This window comes from Centropristis striata, chromosome 3, assembly GCF_030273125.1.
Source record: "Centropristis striata isolate RG_2023a ecotype Rhode Island chromosome 3, C.striata_1.0, whole genome shotgun sequence".
In the NCBI taxonomy this organism is placed as follows: domain Eukaryota; kingdom Metazoa; phylum Chordata; class Actinopteri; order Perciformes; family Serranidae; genus Centropristis; species Centropristis striata.
This window is the reverse complement of record NC_081519.1, coordinates 28,323,037-28,343,383: the sequence shown is the minus strand read 5'-3', so window position 1 is coordinate 28,343,383 and position 20,347 is coordinate 28,323,037. Positions and strand designations below refer to the sequence as shown.

Genomic DNA, 20,347 nt, shown 5'->3' with positions numbered 1-20,347 from the left:
ACTTTATTACATTATTGGTAAAAAGTGTATTACGTTATTGAGAAATGCACTTTATTACATTATCGGGGAGTTATTACATTATCACATTTTATTACATTTTCAATGAATTCAAGTGCAGATTTTTATTACATTATCTGGAATTTATTACATTATCAGGTTCTACACTGCTGGCTATGTGTGTGTTTTGTGTGTGTCATGGCCGTCACCTGCCAGTGCTACGGGTCTACAGGAAAGACAGGAAGGAGTTGACAGTGGCTTTCACCTGTCCATCATCATCCTCCCTGACGAAAAGACAGCGAGTGTGTGTGAGTGGAGCAGCATCAGGGCATTGCAGGGGGCAAAATAAATGACTCAACAGCAACTGAACCTCAGCGCAGCACATGTACATGTCCATGTACGGTCAGGAAGTGAATCACAAATAGTCCGTCTGTGACGCGCTCCTCTTTGATGTTCAAGTCCGTCCTCTGACAGACTTGGCGTCTCTTTTGTTTTTTTTTTGTTTTTTTTTTTACATCAAGCACTCCCAGTGAGTCCCCAAAGCAGCAGCAGCAAGGATAGAGGGCAAACAAGCCTCCTTTGACCCCACCCCAACCCCTTAACCCCACCCACCCATCTGCCCACCCATGGGTCCAGTTCATCCCTTATTGTCTCCATTCGTCTGTCCCTTTCTTCTAGGTCCACCTCCCGTCAATCTCCTCAGTCTCAACAAATAAGTTAAACATTACAAAAATAAGAAGCATCAATGACAAAGCAAATATGAGAGTGAGGGAGGGAGACAGAAAGTGAAAGATGCTCTCTACATGAGAAGAAACAAACTGCCTCTGTAGCTTTGTAGGAAATCCCATGCATAATCTACTGAACTGCATTAAGGTGGCATTAAATGAATAGGATGACATTTGACTTCTAAGCCACTCAGTCTGTTTCCGCTGACCAGTAGTAGGAGGGTGGGGTGGTTTCAAGCCGGAGAAGAGGGAGGTCCACAAGTCCTCCTTGCTCCCTCTGTCCTTGTAATTGAGCAGGAGTGTGGGGCGTTTGTTTTGTTCATCAGCAGTGCTCTCTGTGCCCCCAACTCCCATCACCGGCAAGTGTGCATCTCCACCATTTTTCGGCACTGTTTGCATTTGACGTAACAGCACCAGTGGAACTTGCAGCTGCACCTGTCCACCACCTCCACCTCCTGCGTCTGGAAGCCGCGGCCGCAGCACATCAGCTCGCAGCCGTCGATGGCCTTCGAGGTTCGGTTACACTGGCGTCCCACCGTGCCCAGCATGCCCGGCGTTCGCGGGTCATAGTCGCAGAAATCTGGACTTGGATCCAGGTAGACCAGATCTTCATCTGTGTGAGGTTTGAACTGGGAGTTGCGAGGCACCAGGACTTTGGTGGTGCCCACCTTGCGTTGCTCCACCTCAGTGGCACCATCAAACTTCTCCTTGATGACATTGCCCACTTTGCGAAAGGGTGGCATGGCTTTCCAGCAGGTCTTTACCTCGCAGGAGCCTGACACGCCGTGACATTTGCACTCCACACGCATGTGGGACAAGATGGCCTGCAGAGATGCCAAAGAAAGGACTTGAAATAATGTGATGACAAAGCAGAATACCCATAAAGAATAGCTGCTGTGAAAAGCTGCAGCATCCACACTGCAAAAAAACTGTCTAAAAACCAGATAAAAACACTAAATCTGAGGGAAATGATCTTGCTGCATGGACAGATAATTTCACTTGACAAGATTTCTTAAATTAAGATTATTAAATCTAGAAATAAGCATGTTATACGCTTAAAATAAGAAATTAACTCTTAAAACAAGATAAATTAAAGCTGCAAGCAGCGATGAACTGGCCCGAGCAGAGTGACCTGCACATTATTTCTTTCTTACCAAGATAAAAAAAAACTTTAGATTCTTTTATCTGTCCATGCAGCAAGATAATTTCCCTCAGATTTAGTGTTTTTATTTGTTTTTAGAAACCCCTTTTTTGCACTGCATCTCTCAGTTGCTGACTGTTTTTGCTTAAAGTAACAACTATGACCACATTTTCTACTGCTACCAGAGCTGAAGACTTGAGACTTTAACTGAAGTCAGACTTGAGTTACAAAAATGAAGGATTGCTGTGATACTAACATAACTAACATTCTGTACTGTAATTTATTTTATTTTGAAATTCCCTCGTTTCCACTGACTAGAAACTTGACTTGCACTTATGTTGAATGACTTGATACATGCCTTGGATGCTTTTAAATTACTTGATGACTAACTTGTCAATAATTTGACAATGGACTTCCGGGTAGACTTGAAACCTATTTTTGATTATTGTTTTTTTATTATGACTTTATTCTCAGATTTTTTTTTTATAAATCTGACTTAAACAAAAGTTAGAACTCCAAGAATAAAGTCAGAATTCTAAATTTAAAGTCCCAATTCTGAGATTCTGAGAATTAAGTCAGAATTAAAAAACATTTTTCACAAGTGGCCATGATTGTTTTCTGTATGGATGATTTAACACCATTGAACTTGTCTCAAATAAACAGAGCAAGGAAACTTCAGAAGTAGTGCAGCAATTTTTTTTTCCCAATATGACCCTTTGGTTGCTCCGTACTGAAAGAAGAGCTGTTCTACAAAAAGGCTAGTTCACATTAGACATAAAGGGCAGTGAGTTACCTTCCTGCCAGCCTCGTTGTTGTGCAGGTTCATGAGAGCTCGACTGGAGGACTGGCCTTTACTCCTCTCCCTCACATCCACAAAGGACTGGGAAAAGGCCACTCCATATGCAATGTTATCACTGCAGCCCGACCACTGGAACCCTGAAAATATATTAAGGTAGAGACAGGAAGTCAGTGGTGGACTCAGACTGTTAGAAGGGCAGGGGCGAAAAAATAAAAAGGGCACATTCTGCACAACATGGTGCCCCACCAGCAGCAAAAAGCGTTGATGAAATATTCCTCACCCTTTATTATGATTAGCATTAAGTTAAAGGAGATCCAGATCAAAATAATTAATGATATGGTGCTGACAATTAAAAGCATCAAACCCAACCATTTAGGGGGGTCCGGGGGCATGCCCCCCCAGGAGAAAATCTGTACATTTTTAAGTAAAATGCATCAATTATGTGCACTTTGAGAGCTAAATGAGCAAAAACCTCACATAACTTTTTTCACAGTTGGGTGATACTGTATTATAGAATCTCTAAAAGGCACATCATCATAATTTAATGTATGAAGGGGCACCCTAGAGGGCACCCAATCATTTTTTGCCTGTGTAAAGGGCAGCCAATAGGGCACTTCCTCTCATTTTTACCGCTCTAGAGGGCACTTTAACACGCTTTTTCAACCATGGAGGCAGGTAGAGGGCCCCCCCCCCCCGAGTGCGCCACTGGAGGAAGTGGTCATACCGTATTTCCTCAAATAGTAGCCGGGGCTTCTATTAATAAAAAATCAGTTTGGGACCCGGCTAATAATAGGGGCAGGCTATTGTTTGAAGGAGGCTTTTATTTAAAAAAAAAAAAGCCCAGAAGAACGTGTGTAAACAGCTGGACTTTACAGAGAATGACTAGGACAGCGGGAGAAACAACCATATTTACCTACAGTACTAACTCGTGTGGCCAAACTTCAAAATACAGGTGTTGTGTTGAAATCTGTTACCGTCAAATGATGTTTCCTGAATGGTGTTCTCCGTAGCATCACCTCCACGGTTGGAGTTAGGATTTCAGTTTAAGGTTAGGCCTTGTAGAGAGAACTGTTTGGGGTTAAGGTAAACTTGGGCTCATGTTAACAACTTAAAGGAGGACTGGTTGGGGTCAGGGGTCAGGTTGGTGCAGGTAAAGGTAAGGGGGACACATATCGACAGGGGAACAGACTTTGACATAACACCGGTAGGACACCCGGCTTATAAAAGAGGCCGGCTTTTATTTACTAAAAATAGTTTTTACACCCGGTTACTAAATGAGGCCGGTCATTAATAGGGGCCCGGCTTTAAATTGAGGAAATACGGTATGTATGGCACTTTAAACATTGTTTAAACGCTACACTATTTAGCTGCCACTTTCAAAAGAGAATAATTACATTTAAGTTTAAAATGATTAGTCTTAAAATGATTGTATTAAAATCTACTGGATCCGTTGGTCCTTCTGTTTCCTTTGCATGTATGTGTGTGTGTTTGTGTGTTTGTGTGAAAGAGAAAGAGACCTACCCTCTGGACTGACTCCATGTACATTGTGGTCGCAGCCACATTTTTCCAGCTCTCCGCTGCTGCAGGCTCTTGTGACCGCAAACGCCACACTGGCTGCTGAGATGGCATACACAAAGGCTGCCTCACGGGTGCCTAACACACACACATACACAAACACACAGTCATATTGTTTCACTACGGTACTGAAAAGAGCTTCTCGTTCTGAATGGCAAAAAAACTTCTACAGATAAAGAGTGTATTAAAGTGTTTGGGAAGGAGGCCAGACATTAACTTGCAGGAGCTGCTTGAGCCAATACAAACGGAAACAGCTCAAAGATGTCACAATATTTTACAATGTAATATGATAATCCACAGCAAATCTGCTTTGTTAAATGTTTTCAAGTGATATGAAAGATATCTGTGAGGAAGCATCAACTCCCTCACGAGCTGTTGCTTAAACCCTTTTTTCTTTAAAGGAACACTCCACCGTTTTTTCATATTAAAACATGTTATTCGGGTAAGTAAGACGAGTTGATACAGACTTCTTGCGTCCCAATGCGTGCACTCAATCGCCCTGGTGCGCGGAGCTACTTGGCTAGCACTTAGCTTAGCCCAGTTCATTCATTGCGGTCCAAACAGATGGACAGTTAGAAGCGACCAAACTCCTCCACGTTTTCCCTATTTAAATACAGCTACACGAGTAGTTAAACGACCAAGTATGGCGACACAAAATAAAACGTGGCGCTTTTCGAAGCGGATAAAAAGGATAACTATAATGCAGTAATATCATCACTCCTGACGGAAGTGAGAGGGAGCGGAAGTGATGATATTACTGCGCCGAGTCGAAGTGCTCCCAAGTGCTATTCCGCCATACATTATAGTTATCCTTTTTATCCGCTTCGAAAAGCGCCACGTTTTATTTTGTGTCGCCATACTTGGTCGTTTAACTACTCGTGTAGCTGTATTTAAATAGGGAAAACGTGGAGGAGTTTGGTCGCTTCTAACTGTCCATCTGTTTGGACCGCAATGAATGAACTGGGCTAAGCTAAGTGCTAGGCAAGTAGCTCCGCGCGCCAGGGCGATTGAGTGCACGCATTGAGACGCAAGAGGTCTGTATTAACTCGTCTTACTTACCCGAATAACATGTTTTAATATGAAAAAACGGTGGAGTGTTCCTTTAACAAAAGTGCACAGACTCATTTTCTTTATTTCCTTTATTTTGTATCAAATGGTTAGAGGATACATTTAGAAATACAACTTATTTATTTTTCATAAAGCTCAGTTTTAAGTGAAAGCCATAACTGTCCTTTGACTCCTTTGTGGAGGCCATCTTGTGCTGGTGCTTAAAGAGGAAGCATGCCTCCGTTGCAGCCCTTTTATCATGTATGTGAGTAGGTGGGTACCTGCATCTGATTGGTCAAAGGATGTGTAATGAAAATGACAGCTAATTAAGATAAATCTTGAATGATAAAGAAATGTTTCACTTAATTTGAATGTATGACATTAATGATCACATATTGAAGAATGTATATTTGTGTTTAACCTGGTAACCTCTGATGTTATAGTGCCGACCTGATAGGCCAGTTTGAACTGGCAAGACGGGCTCTCATACTACATATATGAGTGAAATGACAGAGGCAGAGGCTGATAGAGGGAGAGCCGTGTCTGAACTGTTTGAGCTGTGACCAGTTTTTTTTTAACTCATATATTATTTTGTCTTGTTCTATTTTTTTTGAGACTGAAAATAAAAGTCTGAGTTATTTTTCAGCATAACTCCTGGCTATTGTGATGGGTTTTTTTTGTCATCCCCAAGTCTCACTATGTTTCCCTGCACCTCACATTGCAATAAATATCGATGATTTTGTTAATGCATGCAGGTAGAGACACTGAGTGATGGACTTGTGTCAGGATGCTTGCAGTGAGCTGGTGACAGGAACAGCTGCAGTGAATGATCTTACCCTGGGTGACCACTTTGCCAAACACAGGCATGCTCTCCAGAGTGGAGCAGTTCCATCGGCGGTTGCGAAATTGGAACTGACACTCGTCTATAGCCAGCTGGGCTCCTCGACGCACTGCATCCATCACCTCCACACTGCGCTTACAGATCTGGACCTGGAGTGGGGACCAAGGTTATTATAGTTAACGAAAACTAACGAAATACTAGAATAAAAAAACAAAACAGCAGCATGGCTTATTATGCACAGAGTCTCCGCTGATCATAAACATCGTGATCGTATTAACCGGCATCGCTAACTGTGCGCAGAGTGTCCGGTGCTTATTGTAAACAAACAGAGATCCCTAAGTTTTGTTTGATGCTTGTTCTGTTTGTTGTTATTTTTTTTAAATAAGACAAAGCACTATAGAGATTTGCACCCATTGTTATTTAATTCTCGGGCTGTTTGTTGATGTATTTTTTTATTTCTATTTTCTTATACATAAAAGGTTGACTTGAAATAATAAGGAAAATAAAAACATGTAATGAAAAATTATGTAGATGCTTGATTATTTTAGAGAGTAAAGACAAGCTTTGCAAAAAAAATAAAAACTGAAAGGACAAAAAAAATGCAAGATGCAATAGAAGAGCTGTTTAAAATCCTCCTGTAAAACAGAATTGGTTGAGCATTTAAATGTGATGGCTGCATTTGGTGCTGAATTCTTATGCATTAGTATTTCTTAAGCAGGTGTCCAGTAACCTAATCTGGAACATGTTTCACACACTGCACGTGACTTGGCTGTAGCGCAAATAAAATTTCAGTCAGAAGATTTTTTTTTACTTTAATACATGTATATGTATTATGAAGTATGAATGTGTGTGTGAACGGCTGAATGAGCGCAGTCTGTAGTGTAAAGCGCTTTGAGTGGTCGCAAAGCGACTAGAAAATCGCTATATAAGTGCAGGTCCATTTACCATTTTGCTGCCCATTTCTTTATAACCATTAAGCTAGGTTTCACAATATTTTCATGCGCCATCACTCTTCAAAACACTTCATAATAAATAAGGGGCTAAAAGTGGAGGTATGTACCTGTCTCTGGATGAGGCCTCGTAACCTTTCGCACGTCTCCTCATCCCTGATGCTTCCCACTGACGACAGCTTGGCCAGGTACCTGACAGAAAAACACAAGCAGCAGACATCTTTAGGTGGCCTGAAAGAACATGTAAGTTGTAAAGGGACATTCAGGAGAAGAAGTTGAAAGAAATGAACCTGAGGACACACAGGCAGGATAGAGGCCACATGATATCATCTGACCCGTACCGTCACTTTCTTAGAGTATTTGTCACAGATAATGTTCCCATTGAAACCAGAGATGACTGAATTTGGCGAATTTGTTCAGATGAAGCAGAGCTTGTAAACAGACGGTTGGTTCCCATGACGTTGTGGGAATGTTTTGGATAAATGTCTCCTTGTGAGGACACTGAGAGGAGGGAAAGTGGCTTATCATACACACCACCTCCAGGCCAGACAGGTCAGGGAGATATACCGCAAACATACACACACAATCTAAGATGTGTGAGAAAATGGCATGAGTCTGGATGCCCTGACCCTTACACATCCACCTCACTTACTTCAGTCTCATATCTCCAGTCCCAGCTGCACCTTACAGGAATAGGCCTTCTCATAAGCTGGCAGTGAGTCTCCCACAGAGGGAGCAGGCCTGATTATGTACTGTCTACACTACTCACAATGTAATCATTTAAACACATGTTGAGTCTACAAATCTTAGATTTTTCAAACAATGGAAAGTTTTGTAGATGACATGGGATAACTGCATTTCTAGTGCAGTTTCATGTAATGCGGAAGTGCTTATATCTTCAAACAGGGCAGAGAAACATAGATCACTCTTGATTCAAAGAAACGCTTGCAAAAAGTTTATGTGCATAAAGTGAATTTTTTTTTTCATTTTATATTTTATATTAAGATTAACGACTTAATGCTGGACAGATTGTTGAGATAGATGAGTTTAATGTAGCGCCAACACATTTATGTTGGCAGTTAGGTGTTAGCATTCCTCACAGCACGGAGCCTGGCAGGTGTCAGGGATTCTTTGTCTTTTTTGCACACAAAGTATTACTCTGGGTTATAATGCACGCTAGGGCTGGGCAATATATCGATATAAAAAATATATCGATATATTTTTAAATGTGATATGGAATTAGACCATATCATACATATCGATATAGTTAAAAATATATTATTTCTTTATATATAAATGCCGCCCTTACTAGGGTTTGTCATGTTTAGTTCTTTTGTAATGTTCTCATATAAATATATTTATTTCGGCAAAAGATTGGCCTATTTTATTTCATAGGCTATTTTTATTAGATTTTATTTATATTAGATTTATTTTTTTGATTGATTAGATTTTTAGAGATTTTTTTTTTTAGAAAACAGTATTTATGTTCACTTAAATAAACAGTTTCAATAAAACTACTTGACATGTCATATTTGGCTTTGACATTTGCTCTCACTTTGGGATAAAAATATCAGGATATATATCGTATATCCTTATTCAGCCTAAATATATCAGGATATGCCTTTTGGTCCATATTGCCCAGCCCTACTACACGCTCTTAATTTGTACTCTTGAATTACCAGAACACAGACTAGGATCTTTATGCTAAGCTAGGGTAACCACAGTTTAACAGTAAAAAAATTCTAATTTTTACCTTTTACCTGTAATGCTTTTAATCAATTGAGATTGTTTTGGTGTGAGTTGCAGAGTGTTGGAGATATCAGTGTGCCATATAGTTCCATTTTGGGGTGAACAATCCATTTAATCTTCTTCCCAAAATTTGAAACTACATCCTTTTTTAAGAGAGGATGGAGAAAAACTGTTGATTATCATGCAAAATCCAGAATACTGCCATCAAAAATATATAAACATATAAAAAATATAAATATATTATTAGGCTACACAGTGGCAAATGCTTAGCTAAATTAAAAACACCATAAAGCTGCATCCATTGTGGAATGTAACATCACATATCTGTCTTGAAGGGACAAATGCAAAAATTGCAATAACCTTACTATTTGTTTATTAACTTCTACTATTATTCAGTATTTGCAGGCTCTGCCATACAGTGGCTCTGACAGAGTTTGAATATCAAAATGGCCCTTAATAAGGCAAATTCCAACAAAATTAACTTTTAGGCTATCATTCTCTACAAGTAGACATGTTTTTCCTGAAGGTTTCTCAAGCTTGTTTTATGAGTCTTGGGTTATGAGTTCCCAAGACCACACATACCTCTGTAAAGCCCTGTTAGCCTGTCTCAATCAAGCTGTGGCACACATCCAGATTGCAGAGAATTCTGCCGTCAGATTGTTGTCAAAGCTATAATGCACAACACAAAGTCATGCTACCAATGTTGTAAACCAGCTGAGAGACATCCTCATTTTAGAAAGATCAGCTGTTAGCTACATCTCATCTCTTTCACACCATCCTCAGTCTGGGTGCTAGAAGCAGTAACAGTGCACATTTAGCATTAGTGTGTTATGTTTAGTACTGTTTGTACACTGTAAAAAATGTCTGTAAATTTTCCGGTGAAAAGCTGCTAAACCACGACAGTAAAAGACCGTAAAATGATAAATGGGTTGATTCAGTTTCAGTAACAATGAAACACTGTAAATGTATATGTCAGCCAAAATAGTATTTTTACAGTTTTGCTTTTTGAAAAATACATTACTCCACTGTAAAATACACTGTAATATGTATTAATGTAATATACATACAAGCCACCACTGTAATTTTTGCATTTATCTTTTTAAAAAATATATTTTTTCTCACTGTTAAATGTACTAAACACCATATCTCTGACAAAAATATACTGTAATATTTCATGGTAAAAAAAAATGGTTTCTTGTCAATTACATGGCAAAACAGCATTTATTTTGATGGAAAAACGTTTTATTTATACATTAAAAAATGGAATAAAATGGAAATCTTAAACGTGAAATCAACAGTGCTAATATCTTTTTACCGTAATATGACAAAAAGTTCTGGCAACCACAGCTGCTGTTTTTTTTTAACCGTAAAAACACAGTGTTTTTTTACAGTGTATATGTGGTAGAATAATCAGTACATCATCCTTCCAGAGGTCAAACAGCTCCTCCTCTCCATTCACCTCTCATCTCCTCCTCTCAACAGCTGAGATAATCTCTTTCTTTTTCTCTTCCCCTCCAGACAGTGACAGTATTTAGCACTCACCGCTGAGATAACCTCGCTCTCTGCCACTCCACCACATCTCAGCCACATCCGCTCGCATCCAACATCAGCACTGACCTCACTCGCTAAGAAAGTTGAGTCAGGACCACCAAGGCCCCATCCTTCGTCCAAGTGTGTCCAATGTTTTTATGTCAGGAACACAAATATATTAGTGGATTAACCCTCTGGAGTCCACGAAAGTGTCAGAGCACGACTTCTTCATGACGACAAAAAAAGACACAAAATGACCCTAAAAGACACAACAACAGACACAAAATAACTAAAAAAAGACACAACAGACACAAAATGACCAAAAAAGACACAAAAAACTAAAAAAAGACACAACGGACACAAAATGACCAAAGAAGACACAAAAAACAAAAAAAGACACAACAGACACAAAATGACCAAAAAAGACACAAAACAGTCCAAGACTCCAAAGAGTTAAATGACAATGTGAAATGGGTCACTCAAACCCACACAAACACACACACACACACACACACACACACACACACAAACACAGTTTAGGCCCCAGGTCTGATTTGGTGATCTTATTGCAAGTGGGTCTCCAGTTGGGTTAATTTCAAGTCAAAACCAGACCCATGGCCATTTTATAAAATATAAGTGAGACTGCATCTGGATAGAATACCTTTAGAGGTCTTTTTGGGCCCAAAACTTGAGCCAAAACCTGAACCTGATGTGTATAAATTCTGTTAAAAAAGATAGAACTGATCTGATCTAAAGACACAGGAGAATAATTAGACTTGACTCAAAATGTGATCTACCCCAATAAACCACCAACACAAGAAACAGCTATGCATGCAGTCATAGAAACTAAAATAACAAAAAAAAAAAAAAAATTTTTTTAATACAAGCCATCCGGAGCCGGCTTTTGTCAGGACTTTTTTAGTCCCTGTGGAAGAGCAGGGTCTTTTTTCTCCCCTGAAAACAGCCTGGTAGGATGTGACGTAGTACTCTACATGACAACAACACACACCATTTGTAAAAGCCGGCGAAGCAGTGTTCCCAACTTAGTGACTTTGTTGCTAAATTTAGCGACTTTTCAGACCCCCTTAGTATTTTTCAAGAAAGCGACTGGAGACAAATCCAGCGACTCCTTCTTACTCTTCTTAACGAGCCGGAGGCCAGCATTTTAAGAAGAGCCGCCGTTAGCGACAGTTAGCTCTGTAGCAGTACAGTGTGTATGTACTGCTGCTACAGGAGGTGTTCACTTAGCGATCTCTGTTTGTTTACAACAAGCACCAGACACTCTGTGCACAGTTAGTGATGCCGTTAATTCACAATCACTATGTTTTATGATCAGCAGAGACTCTGTGCATAATTAGCCATGCTGCTTTCAGCTGCTGACGTTGTGCACAGTTAGCGACGGTGAAAACCATACGTCACCTCCAGAGTCTCTAAATCCCTCTGGGGGCTAACTTTGAGAGGGTGTGGCCTGAGACTTTCCCGGTGGGTAAAACAACTTGATAATTACTTTTACATTACTGTCTGAATTGAGTTGCAGTATTTCTAAACTGCTGGGGGAATCCTAAACCCCACTGTGTGTCCTAGAGTGCTGGGAGGTTATTTCTTTTCCTCAAATCTACGGATCCTGCCCCCCAACTCCCTCCCAATGTAGCTGGAGTCCAGCTGAGCTCTGCTCTGCTCTGATTTGCTCCATTGCAGTAGCGAGGGTTTCATCAAAGCCATGTGCGCCGTTTGATCCCTCTTTGTTGTTTAGCATACCCTTGGGCAGAGTGCTGCGTTTGGGTCGTAGATCCAGCTGGGAGACCATCAGACAGAGATAAAAACAACTCATGGAGAAAACACAAGACGACAGCAGAACCTGTCTGTCTGATCAGAAAACTCAGAGACACAAACAGCTGGATGGTGTCCCGCTGCCCTGACATTCACCCTGGAAACATTTAATAAACATTGGATAAGCTGTTGTTCAGGTGATTTTCTGAATATGTGTTTGTGTGTGTGTGAATACACGCGTGGGAAAAGTTCAGGATAGGCCTTGGGCGAGTGTGTGTGAGTGATTTCAGCTCTGTCTCACTTTATCTGTTCATTCTGCTGCGTATACCCTTCACTTCCCAGAGACGCCTCAACAAGGAGACACAGGAGTCAACTAGTAGAAGGACACGGCACACACACACACACACATTCTTGTACTTCAATCTTTGTGAGGACCCTCATTGGAATAGTGAATTCCCTAACAAGGTTATAATAGTTTTGAATTTTTCATTAGTTTTAGTTTTAATTGGGTTGTGAATTTTTTTCCCAAATTCACTTAGTTTTAATGAGTTTTTAGAGTGAGTTTGCTAGTTTTAGTTTAGTTTTTATTAGTTTTAGTTTTTTGTAATGGGGTATTTGTTGGGTGGGAGATTAAAAGAGGTCACAGTAAATTTTGCCTTTATTTCCTTTGTCTTATCCATCATCATTATGTATGGAAAAAGTTGACAAAAAAAAAACGAAAGACATTTCCACTATAATTTTAGTCACAAAATACAGTTTCAGTTAGTTATCTTTTTTTTAAACTCTCATTTTTATTTTTATTTCAGTTAACAAAAATGTTTTTTCAAGTCTAGTTTTTCGTTATTTCGTTTCGTTTTCGATAACTATAATAACCTTGTTAGCCCCTTACCCTAACCTTTAACCTTCACCATCACAACTAAATACCCAACCCTAACCCTAATACATGGTTACCTTTACATAAATCTAATTTTAGCCTTAACCCAAAAAACAAAGTCTGAAATCTCAAAAAAGCCTTTAAAGAAGTGAGGACTGGCCGAAATGTCCTCACTTTGCAAAAATGTCCTCACTCTGTTGGTTAAAAACATGTTCAGGTCCCCACTCTGTAGGAAGTACACACACACACACACACACACACACACCATTATCCCACATCTCATCCTCATTCCACTCCCTCTTTCCTCCCTGTCTCTTGGGCCTCTGGTGGTTGCGTGCTGGATCCCAGGGGCCTAAGCCCAGTGGAGCCAGTGGTGTTGTGAAGGCTGCGATGTGTAATGCAACACAAACACGCGAACGCACCACAGTCCAGGTGGAATGCTCCATACCTCCCACCCAGAGCCCCCCACGGCCTCATGGGAGGCTGAAAGTGAAAATAAGAGATAATTCTAAACAGAGGAGACATTTATGAAGCAGGTTGTTATCTGGAGACAGGAAATAACATATAAAGGGTCAATGACACACAAAATGCCTTTCAACTGTTTATGCATTAGAAATAGGCATTTTGGTCAATGGACCTGCACTTATATATCGCTTTTCTAGTCGCTTTTCGACCACTCAAAGCTCTTTACACTACAGACTACACTCATTCAGCTGTTCACACACACATTCATACTGGTGGCAGAGGCTACCCTAAATGGTGCCACCTGCCACCATTGGGAATTCATTCACACACCGATGAACGCAGCATCAGGAGCAATTTGGGGTTCAGTATCTTGCTCAACATGAAATTAATCCGAATGTCACAAATAATCTATGTTTAAAGGTCCTCTTACTCTGATATCGACAGAACTGAACCCCAAATTGCTCCTGATGCTGCGTTCATCGGTGTGTGAATTAATTCCCAATGGTGGCAGGTGGGACCGTTTAGGGTAGCGTCTGCCACCAGTATGAATGTGTGTGTGAACGGGTGAATGAGCGCAGTCTGTAGTGTAAAGCACTTTGAGTGGTCGCAAAGCGACTAGAAAATCGTTATATAAGTGCATGTCCATTTACCATAAAATGTTGAAAAATATCAATCAGTGTTTCCCAATCCACAAGATGACGTCCTCAAATCTCTTGTTTTGTTCACAAACCAAAGAGATATTCAGTTTATTGTCATAAAGGAACAAAGAAACCAGAAATATTCACATTGAAGAAGCTGAAATAACCTTCACACACACACAAACACACACACACACACACACACAAACACACACACACACACACACACCTTGATATTTAAAATATACTCAGGTTCTAACTTGAGTAGAGCTACTTTACTACTTATCACCACTGCAGGTAAATTGGTAATAATTGCAGTCACACAACATGCCCTTGGATTCTGTCAACTCGTGAATATTTCCAGATATTGGAGATTAACTAGCTGGATTTAAGAGAAACTGCTAAAATGAACTGATCTGTTGAAGTTTAAGTTAAAGTTGAAGAAAAACTAGGTCAGTAACTTCTGCTACTTCTAACTACCTTCTCGCTAACATCTGTTTAAAAACCTTAAAAACTCTTTATAGCTTCCTCCCATTGTGCAGTGCTTTCCTGCCTGAAAGGTACCTGATTGATCAGATTAGGAGGCTGCACATGTAGCAGAGAGATGTTGTTACACTAGATTATGAACTTTTATTTTGATATTTATTAGGAAAATGCGGAGAACTTTTATTTTGAAGGCGTAAACTGAGAATGTTGGATTGTGCATTTGTAAAGGATAACTTCCTGTTTTCATATTTCGTTTTTACAAAGGATTGTGATGCTAATGCTAATTTTGAAAGAAATTATTCTCCCGTTGTGGACGTAAATTATTTTACCGCCTTGTGTTCGATCTGTGTTTTGGGACTTTGAGAGCCAAGGAATGTATATCTCTGCTCCGTTATTTTATTTATTTTACTTTACTTTAATACTGTATATATACACTGTAAAAAAAAAATTTGGTTGCTTTTACAGAAAAAAAATGGCAGCTGTGGTTACCAGAATAATTCTGCAAAAAATTCTGTACAAATGTAAACAACTTTATAGAACAACTTGTAAATTTTACTGGTATTCAGTGTTCAATAAATAATAAGAATGTTAATTTACTGGTATTCAATGCACAATAAGCAAAATCTGCATGTAAATTTTGCATAAATAATTAGTATAAAAGCAGCATCATCCTGTTAAATTAGCAGTAAAGGACGGTATAATCTACAACTTTAAAAAACTTTTTTTTTTTTTTAAATTACTACAGTTTTAGGATGTAAAAAAAGTTCTTCTGTAAAGATGTTGACATATGTACTGTATTTTTTACGGAAATATTCTGGTAACCACAGCTGCCAGTTTTTTTCTGTAAAAACAATGGGACATTTTTACAGTGTAGTACCAGTTCCTTACCATTGTTGGTATTGAAAGACGTGATGTTTAATAATGTCTTGTGTTGCAATTTTCACATATTCTGTCATTTCTTTTCATGCCATACCCTGTAAATAACTATTAGTCGGACACACTGAAGTAGAGTGAGAGCATTGTTAAAAAGAAAAGAAAAGCCAGAGTGATATTGTTGGTTGATAGGTGGTGAAAATAGGAGGTGGTCTCTACTGTACTGTATTACAGGTATGTGCCTTCGCATTATATTTATTTCATTTTGGTCTGAAAATGACACACTGTTATGAAGATGTAAATACTGTTTTGAAAGAAAAGTCTTACTGTTACTGTAAATATTATATATTCATATTCTCTAGAGTGAAGGTGGTGACAATAGGAGGTGATCTGTATTACTCACTACTGTCCTGTATTACAGAGCCAAGACCGTGAGAGCAAAGAGAAGGAGCTAATAAACAATCTTGTCGTGTCCTCAATTACCCAAAAACTCAACACAACGCAGAGTGACACCCGCTACACACACATCTGCATGACAGTAGTGTGCTGCAGCAAACTTCTCAAACTTCTTGCACAAATACACCCACACACAAAAAATGACACAAACGTTCACAAACTGTAGCACACTCTTTGCGCATCCATCACCTCTAATGTGTATTTATATGAAAATATCCTCATGTTTGCCTTTCCAGCACTGAGCACACAGCAGAGGTACACAGTGACAGGTAAATATAGCATGGATGGGAAATGCACAGAGGAGAGCTGCAAGACAGAGTAAAGATCAACTTCTTTTCTACTGAGGCACAGTGCACAGGTCTCACAAGACCTAACAGCGACGAGTTTTTGACTTGAAGCACGGGCAACACTTTCTGTTAGTTTTATGCCAATAAAGTAAAGTGCTGAAGAAAGCCTCACATTCAGGCCTGCAAGGTGACAGCAGAGATTTAAACTGCTCGTAAAGACACGTGTGACTGCGGCGTGACCTGAACTAACCCTCCCTGCCCCCCCTGCAGTGGACACCTTCAGTGTGTAAAACATATAATGACCTGTAGAGGGCACTGTCCTCTCAGCTTACCTTTAGTCACTTTACTACACGGAACAGCCTTCCTACCTGCTGAACTTTTTGTGGCTCTGGTGATGACTTCAGATTGCTCTGAACATGTAAAACACTGAAAAAGTATACCCTTGCCCAAACTAAAAAAAAATGATATCCAGATATCACATCTAAAATATTTGACTTCATAGAATCTAAATTGAGTAACTTCTTATGACCTGGTTATTTTATGTTGATGTCAACAATAATACTGCACTTGACTCGACCTTAATCCTTTGCCTTGATCCAAATGATTTTCTTAACATCTTTTATTTATTGAACCAAACTAATAAATTTAAATTGAACCAACCTAACATGTTCACTTTTAACTGAATCAATGTTTGCATTGACACCAGTTAATTTATTGACATATGCCCAAACTATATTTTTCACATTTTATTTGACTTAACTCATTTTTGTTTCCCACCTTATAAACTCTATAAAAAAAAGACACTTGGCCAACAGTTTACATTAAATGTATTTATAAATCTTTAACATATGAACTATATGCAACATATTACATTCACAGTCTTACTGTGCAGTGCGCAGTGCTTTCCACTCAAACTTCCAATCAAAAACGTTGTTTGGGGACGTATATTTAGTTCAGTATAAATCAAACTTGATGTCTCTAAATGCAAAAAGAATGTGTTTTACAATCAAATCAATAATGTTATCCTCTTTTAAATGGCAGTTGTTAGTTTGAATGAACAACTGCACTTTTTTCAGTGTATGTCTCTTCAAACTGTCCCTGAAAAAACACCTCTGTCCCTCCCAGACTGCACCTACAGATAGATGGGAAATTCCTTTTAAGCTGTATATTTTACAGTCATTTCAGTGTATCCAGAGAATTCTCAGAAAAGTTTATATTTATAGTATATTGTTTAGTAGCTTAGTATTTCATTTTGGATGGATTATTCAATAAGGAGAGATATTTTAATGAACATCTACAATGTGAGTGCGAAGGAGAGAAGTTTCATTGAAAAAGAGCTAATTGTGACCCACTCTCTCCTTATAATGACTGAAAGTGAAAGTGTTCTGCCTTGCTGAAGAAGTCATTGAATCTGTGCAAAAGCTGACCTCTGACCTGTGTCTGAATCACATTAGTCATTTTAACTCTCCATTACATTTGCTTATGTGTAATCTACACCAGTGGTTCTCAACCTTTTTTCAGTGATGTAACCCCTGTGAAATATTATTTTTTCAGCCAAGTACCCCCTAACCAGGGCAAAGCATTTTTGGTTGAAAAAAAAAAGAGTTAAAAACAGAGCGCTGTGCCACCAGTGTCTGATTTATTAAACTTTGGAACTGATAAACACATACAAAATTCAAACATTTAAAAAAGTAAAAAAACTATTTCAAATATTTTAAATGTTAATAATCCATGACTAAATGTATTGCAAATATTTCTCATCACTAAAATGTAGTGATTCAAACTAATGTAGTAAAAACAGTGAGCATATAAGCATTTAAAACTATAACTGCTACGCTTCAACCACGACTCCAGGTATGGGGGACACTGGGTTTTTAGGATAATAATTTTTCGAACTTATACTTATATTTTCCTAAAATATTTATTAATAATTATTTTTAAAGGATTTCTGCATGGATGCTACTTTTTAAATGTATTTTTCAAAATCTCACGTACCCCCTGGAGTGCCTTCACGTACCCCCAGGGGTACGCATACCCCCATTTGGGAACCACTGGTCTACACTATGAAAACATGTTCAACACGGACTATATAAGGGTATCTGATTGGCTGGCAGGTTTCTGTTTGAATCGTATAGCGGGACACCTCAAATAACCACAGTAAACAGTGGAAACTCTGTAATTATATTAAACAGGAAGTGACCTAAACAACAGAAAATCTGCTTCTTATTACGTCATCAGTCATTGGTGAAACTAACCTGTCCGTGCTGTAAATGTGATAATGCACTATGTTGTGTCACAGTGTGTAAATAATGGTTTCCACTGAGGAAATATGATTGCTTACACGCCCAAAAACAGCATTCTTTGCCAATGAAAAAATAGTGAAACATTTACTGTATCCAGCACAAAGAAATGTAAGGATGATGAGGTCTGGGTGCCTTAAGGTGCGTTCACTGTCAAGCATCAGGCTGCAAGTCATTTTCAATGGAAGCCGGTGACATAGAGCTACAAACTGATGCCCGACATTCGTGTGACAGACGTGATGTCATACAAATCAAAGCTGTGCTGGGATCAACATTTTTCAGCACTAAATCATGTTTTTGTGTCACCAGCTACTCTGCCCTACAAAGCCTAACTGCAGTAACTACATTTGTGGTCAAATTGGGTTATAAAAAAAAATGAACTCCTTCATGTCTGTTTTATCTTGTGACAAAATTTTAGATTTCAATTTTGCTTTATTTCAGAGAAATAATGATACAAAAACCACACAATCCAACTCAAAACCAAGCAGTAATTGCACTTACCACGGTCTGCTTTGGATATTTAAACATAACAATAATAGAAATTATAAGTTTATTTGAAAGGGAAAAACTAAAACATTGTATCTGGATACGATACTCATTTTCAAAAGTATTGTGTTATTATTAGCCATTAGCCGCAGCTAGCAGTTAAAGGCTGACGTCACATTAATGATTATAAACAACGTAAAACGTTACATAAATACAACGTTACATAAATGTTGGTGACTGAAAAGTGTTATTTTCTCTCTTGAAGTCCCAGAATGAAGCAGAGAAAAGTCGACTTATCAAGCTTGCCTAATATTGTGCACAGCATACAACCTCAAAATATTGTCCTAATTGTTATTGTTTATTGTATTTATTTATTTTTGCACTACCTCAGACCTGAAGCTTGTTATCATAGTTGCAATTTAACAGTTTTTTATTATAAATATTTAACCTGTGGTTCTGTTCATTTTTACATGTTGAATTTTCCTTGGTAATAAAAATATTTCGGTTAAATTTTGGGGTCTTTGTTTTTATCCTTGTGGTATCGAAAATGGTATTGAGTATCGAATATTTTCCTGAGTATCGGTATCGAGTTGAAAATTTTTAGTATCGTGACAACCCTAACTTGGATACACGTGGAGCGGTATAATGTCCTCCATGTTCACAGACACAGACAAGCCCATGATGACCAGGACACGTCAACGAGTGCTTGTACATCACTTGCACAGCGACTTGGTGACAGTGTCGGTTATGTACGAAGGAATACATGGAGCTAGTTTATACCCATAAAGGACTTGTTTTCAAGAACAAAAACAAGGAGAGATAAAGAAAGTAAGACAGTGGAGTAGAGACAAAAGCGTCTGCTAAAATGACATGTAAAAAAAAAAATGGAAGCAAAGCAGGAAGACAGTAAAGTGATGAGAGGAGACAGAGGTGAAAGTGAAAAGCATCTGATGAGTTCATTTAACACAGTCACTGAGCCGCTGGAGGCTTGTGTGTCGGTGTGTGTGTGTGTGTGTCGGTGTGTATTTATATGCTGCTGGCTCCACTAGAGCTCATTTCCCCCTAAAAATAACATGCTCTGCCAACACCACAACCCTAACACACACACACACACACACACACACACACACACACACACACACACACACACACACACACATATGCACGCGCACATAATAACACACTTTCACACACATTTGGGAAAAGAGGTAATAAAAGCCATGAAATTAACCTCCTGCCTGGTGTTAGTACCACGGCCCCTAAAGGCTCAGAATCAATTAGTGTGTGTGTGTGTGTGTGTGTGTGTGTCCGTATACTGTTCATCATCACCAAGCTCATCGTTTTAATGTAACTGTCAT

The 20,347-nt window shown here is 39.0% G+C and overlaps 1 protein-coding gene across 1 annotated transcript in view; it reads right to left on the bottom strand.

Moving 5' to 3' along the window:
* Window positions 1–661: 661 nt before the first annotated feature.
* Window positions 662–20,347, bottom strand: part of wnt4 (wingless-type MMTV integration site family, member 4) — a 36,509-nt gene continuing 16,823 nt past the window's right edge. The window contains exons 2-6 of the mRNA XM_059330032.1: window positions 7,186–7,267; window positions 6,121–6,274; window positions 4,184–4,315; window positions 2,657–2,799; window positions 662–1,546 (exon numbers count right to left, since the gene is read on the bottom strand). Coding sequence (XP_059186015.1) covers window positions 1,076–1,546; window positions 2,657–2,799; window positions 4,184–4,315; window positions 6,121–6,274; window positions 7,186–7,267 — 982 coding nt within the window. The 3' untranslated portion in view covers window positions 662–1,075. The remainder of the gene's footprint in view (window positions 1,547–2,656; window positions 2,800–4,183; window positions 4,316–6,120; window positions 6,275–7,185; window positions 7,268–20,347) is intronic.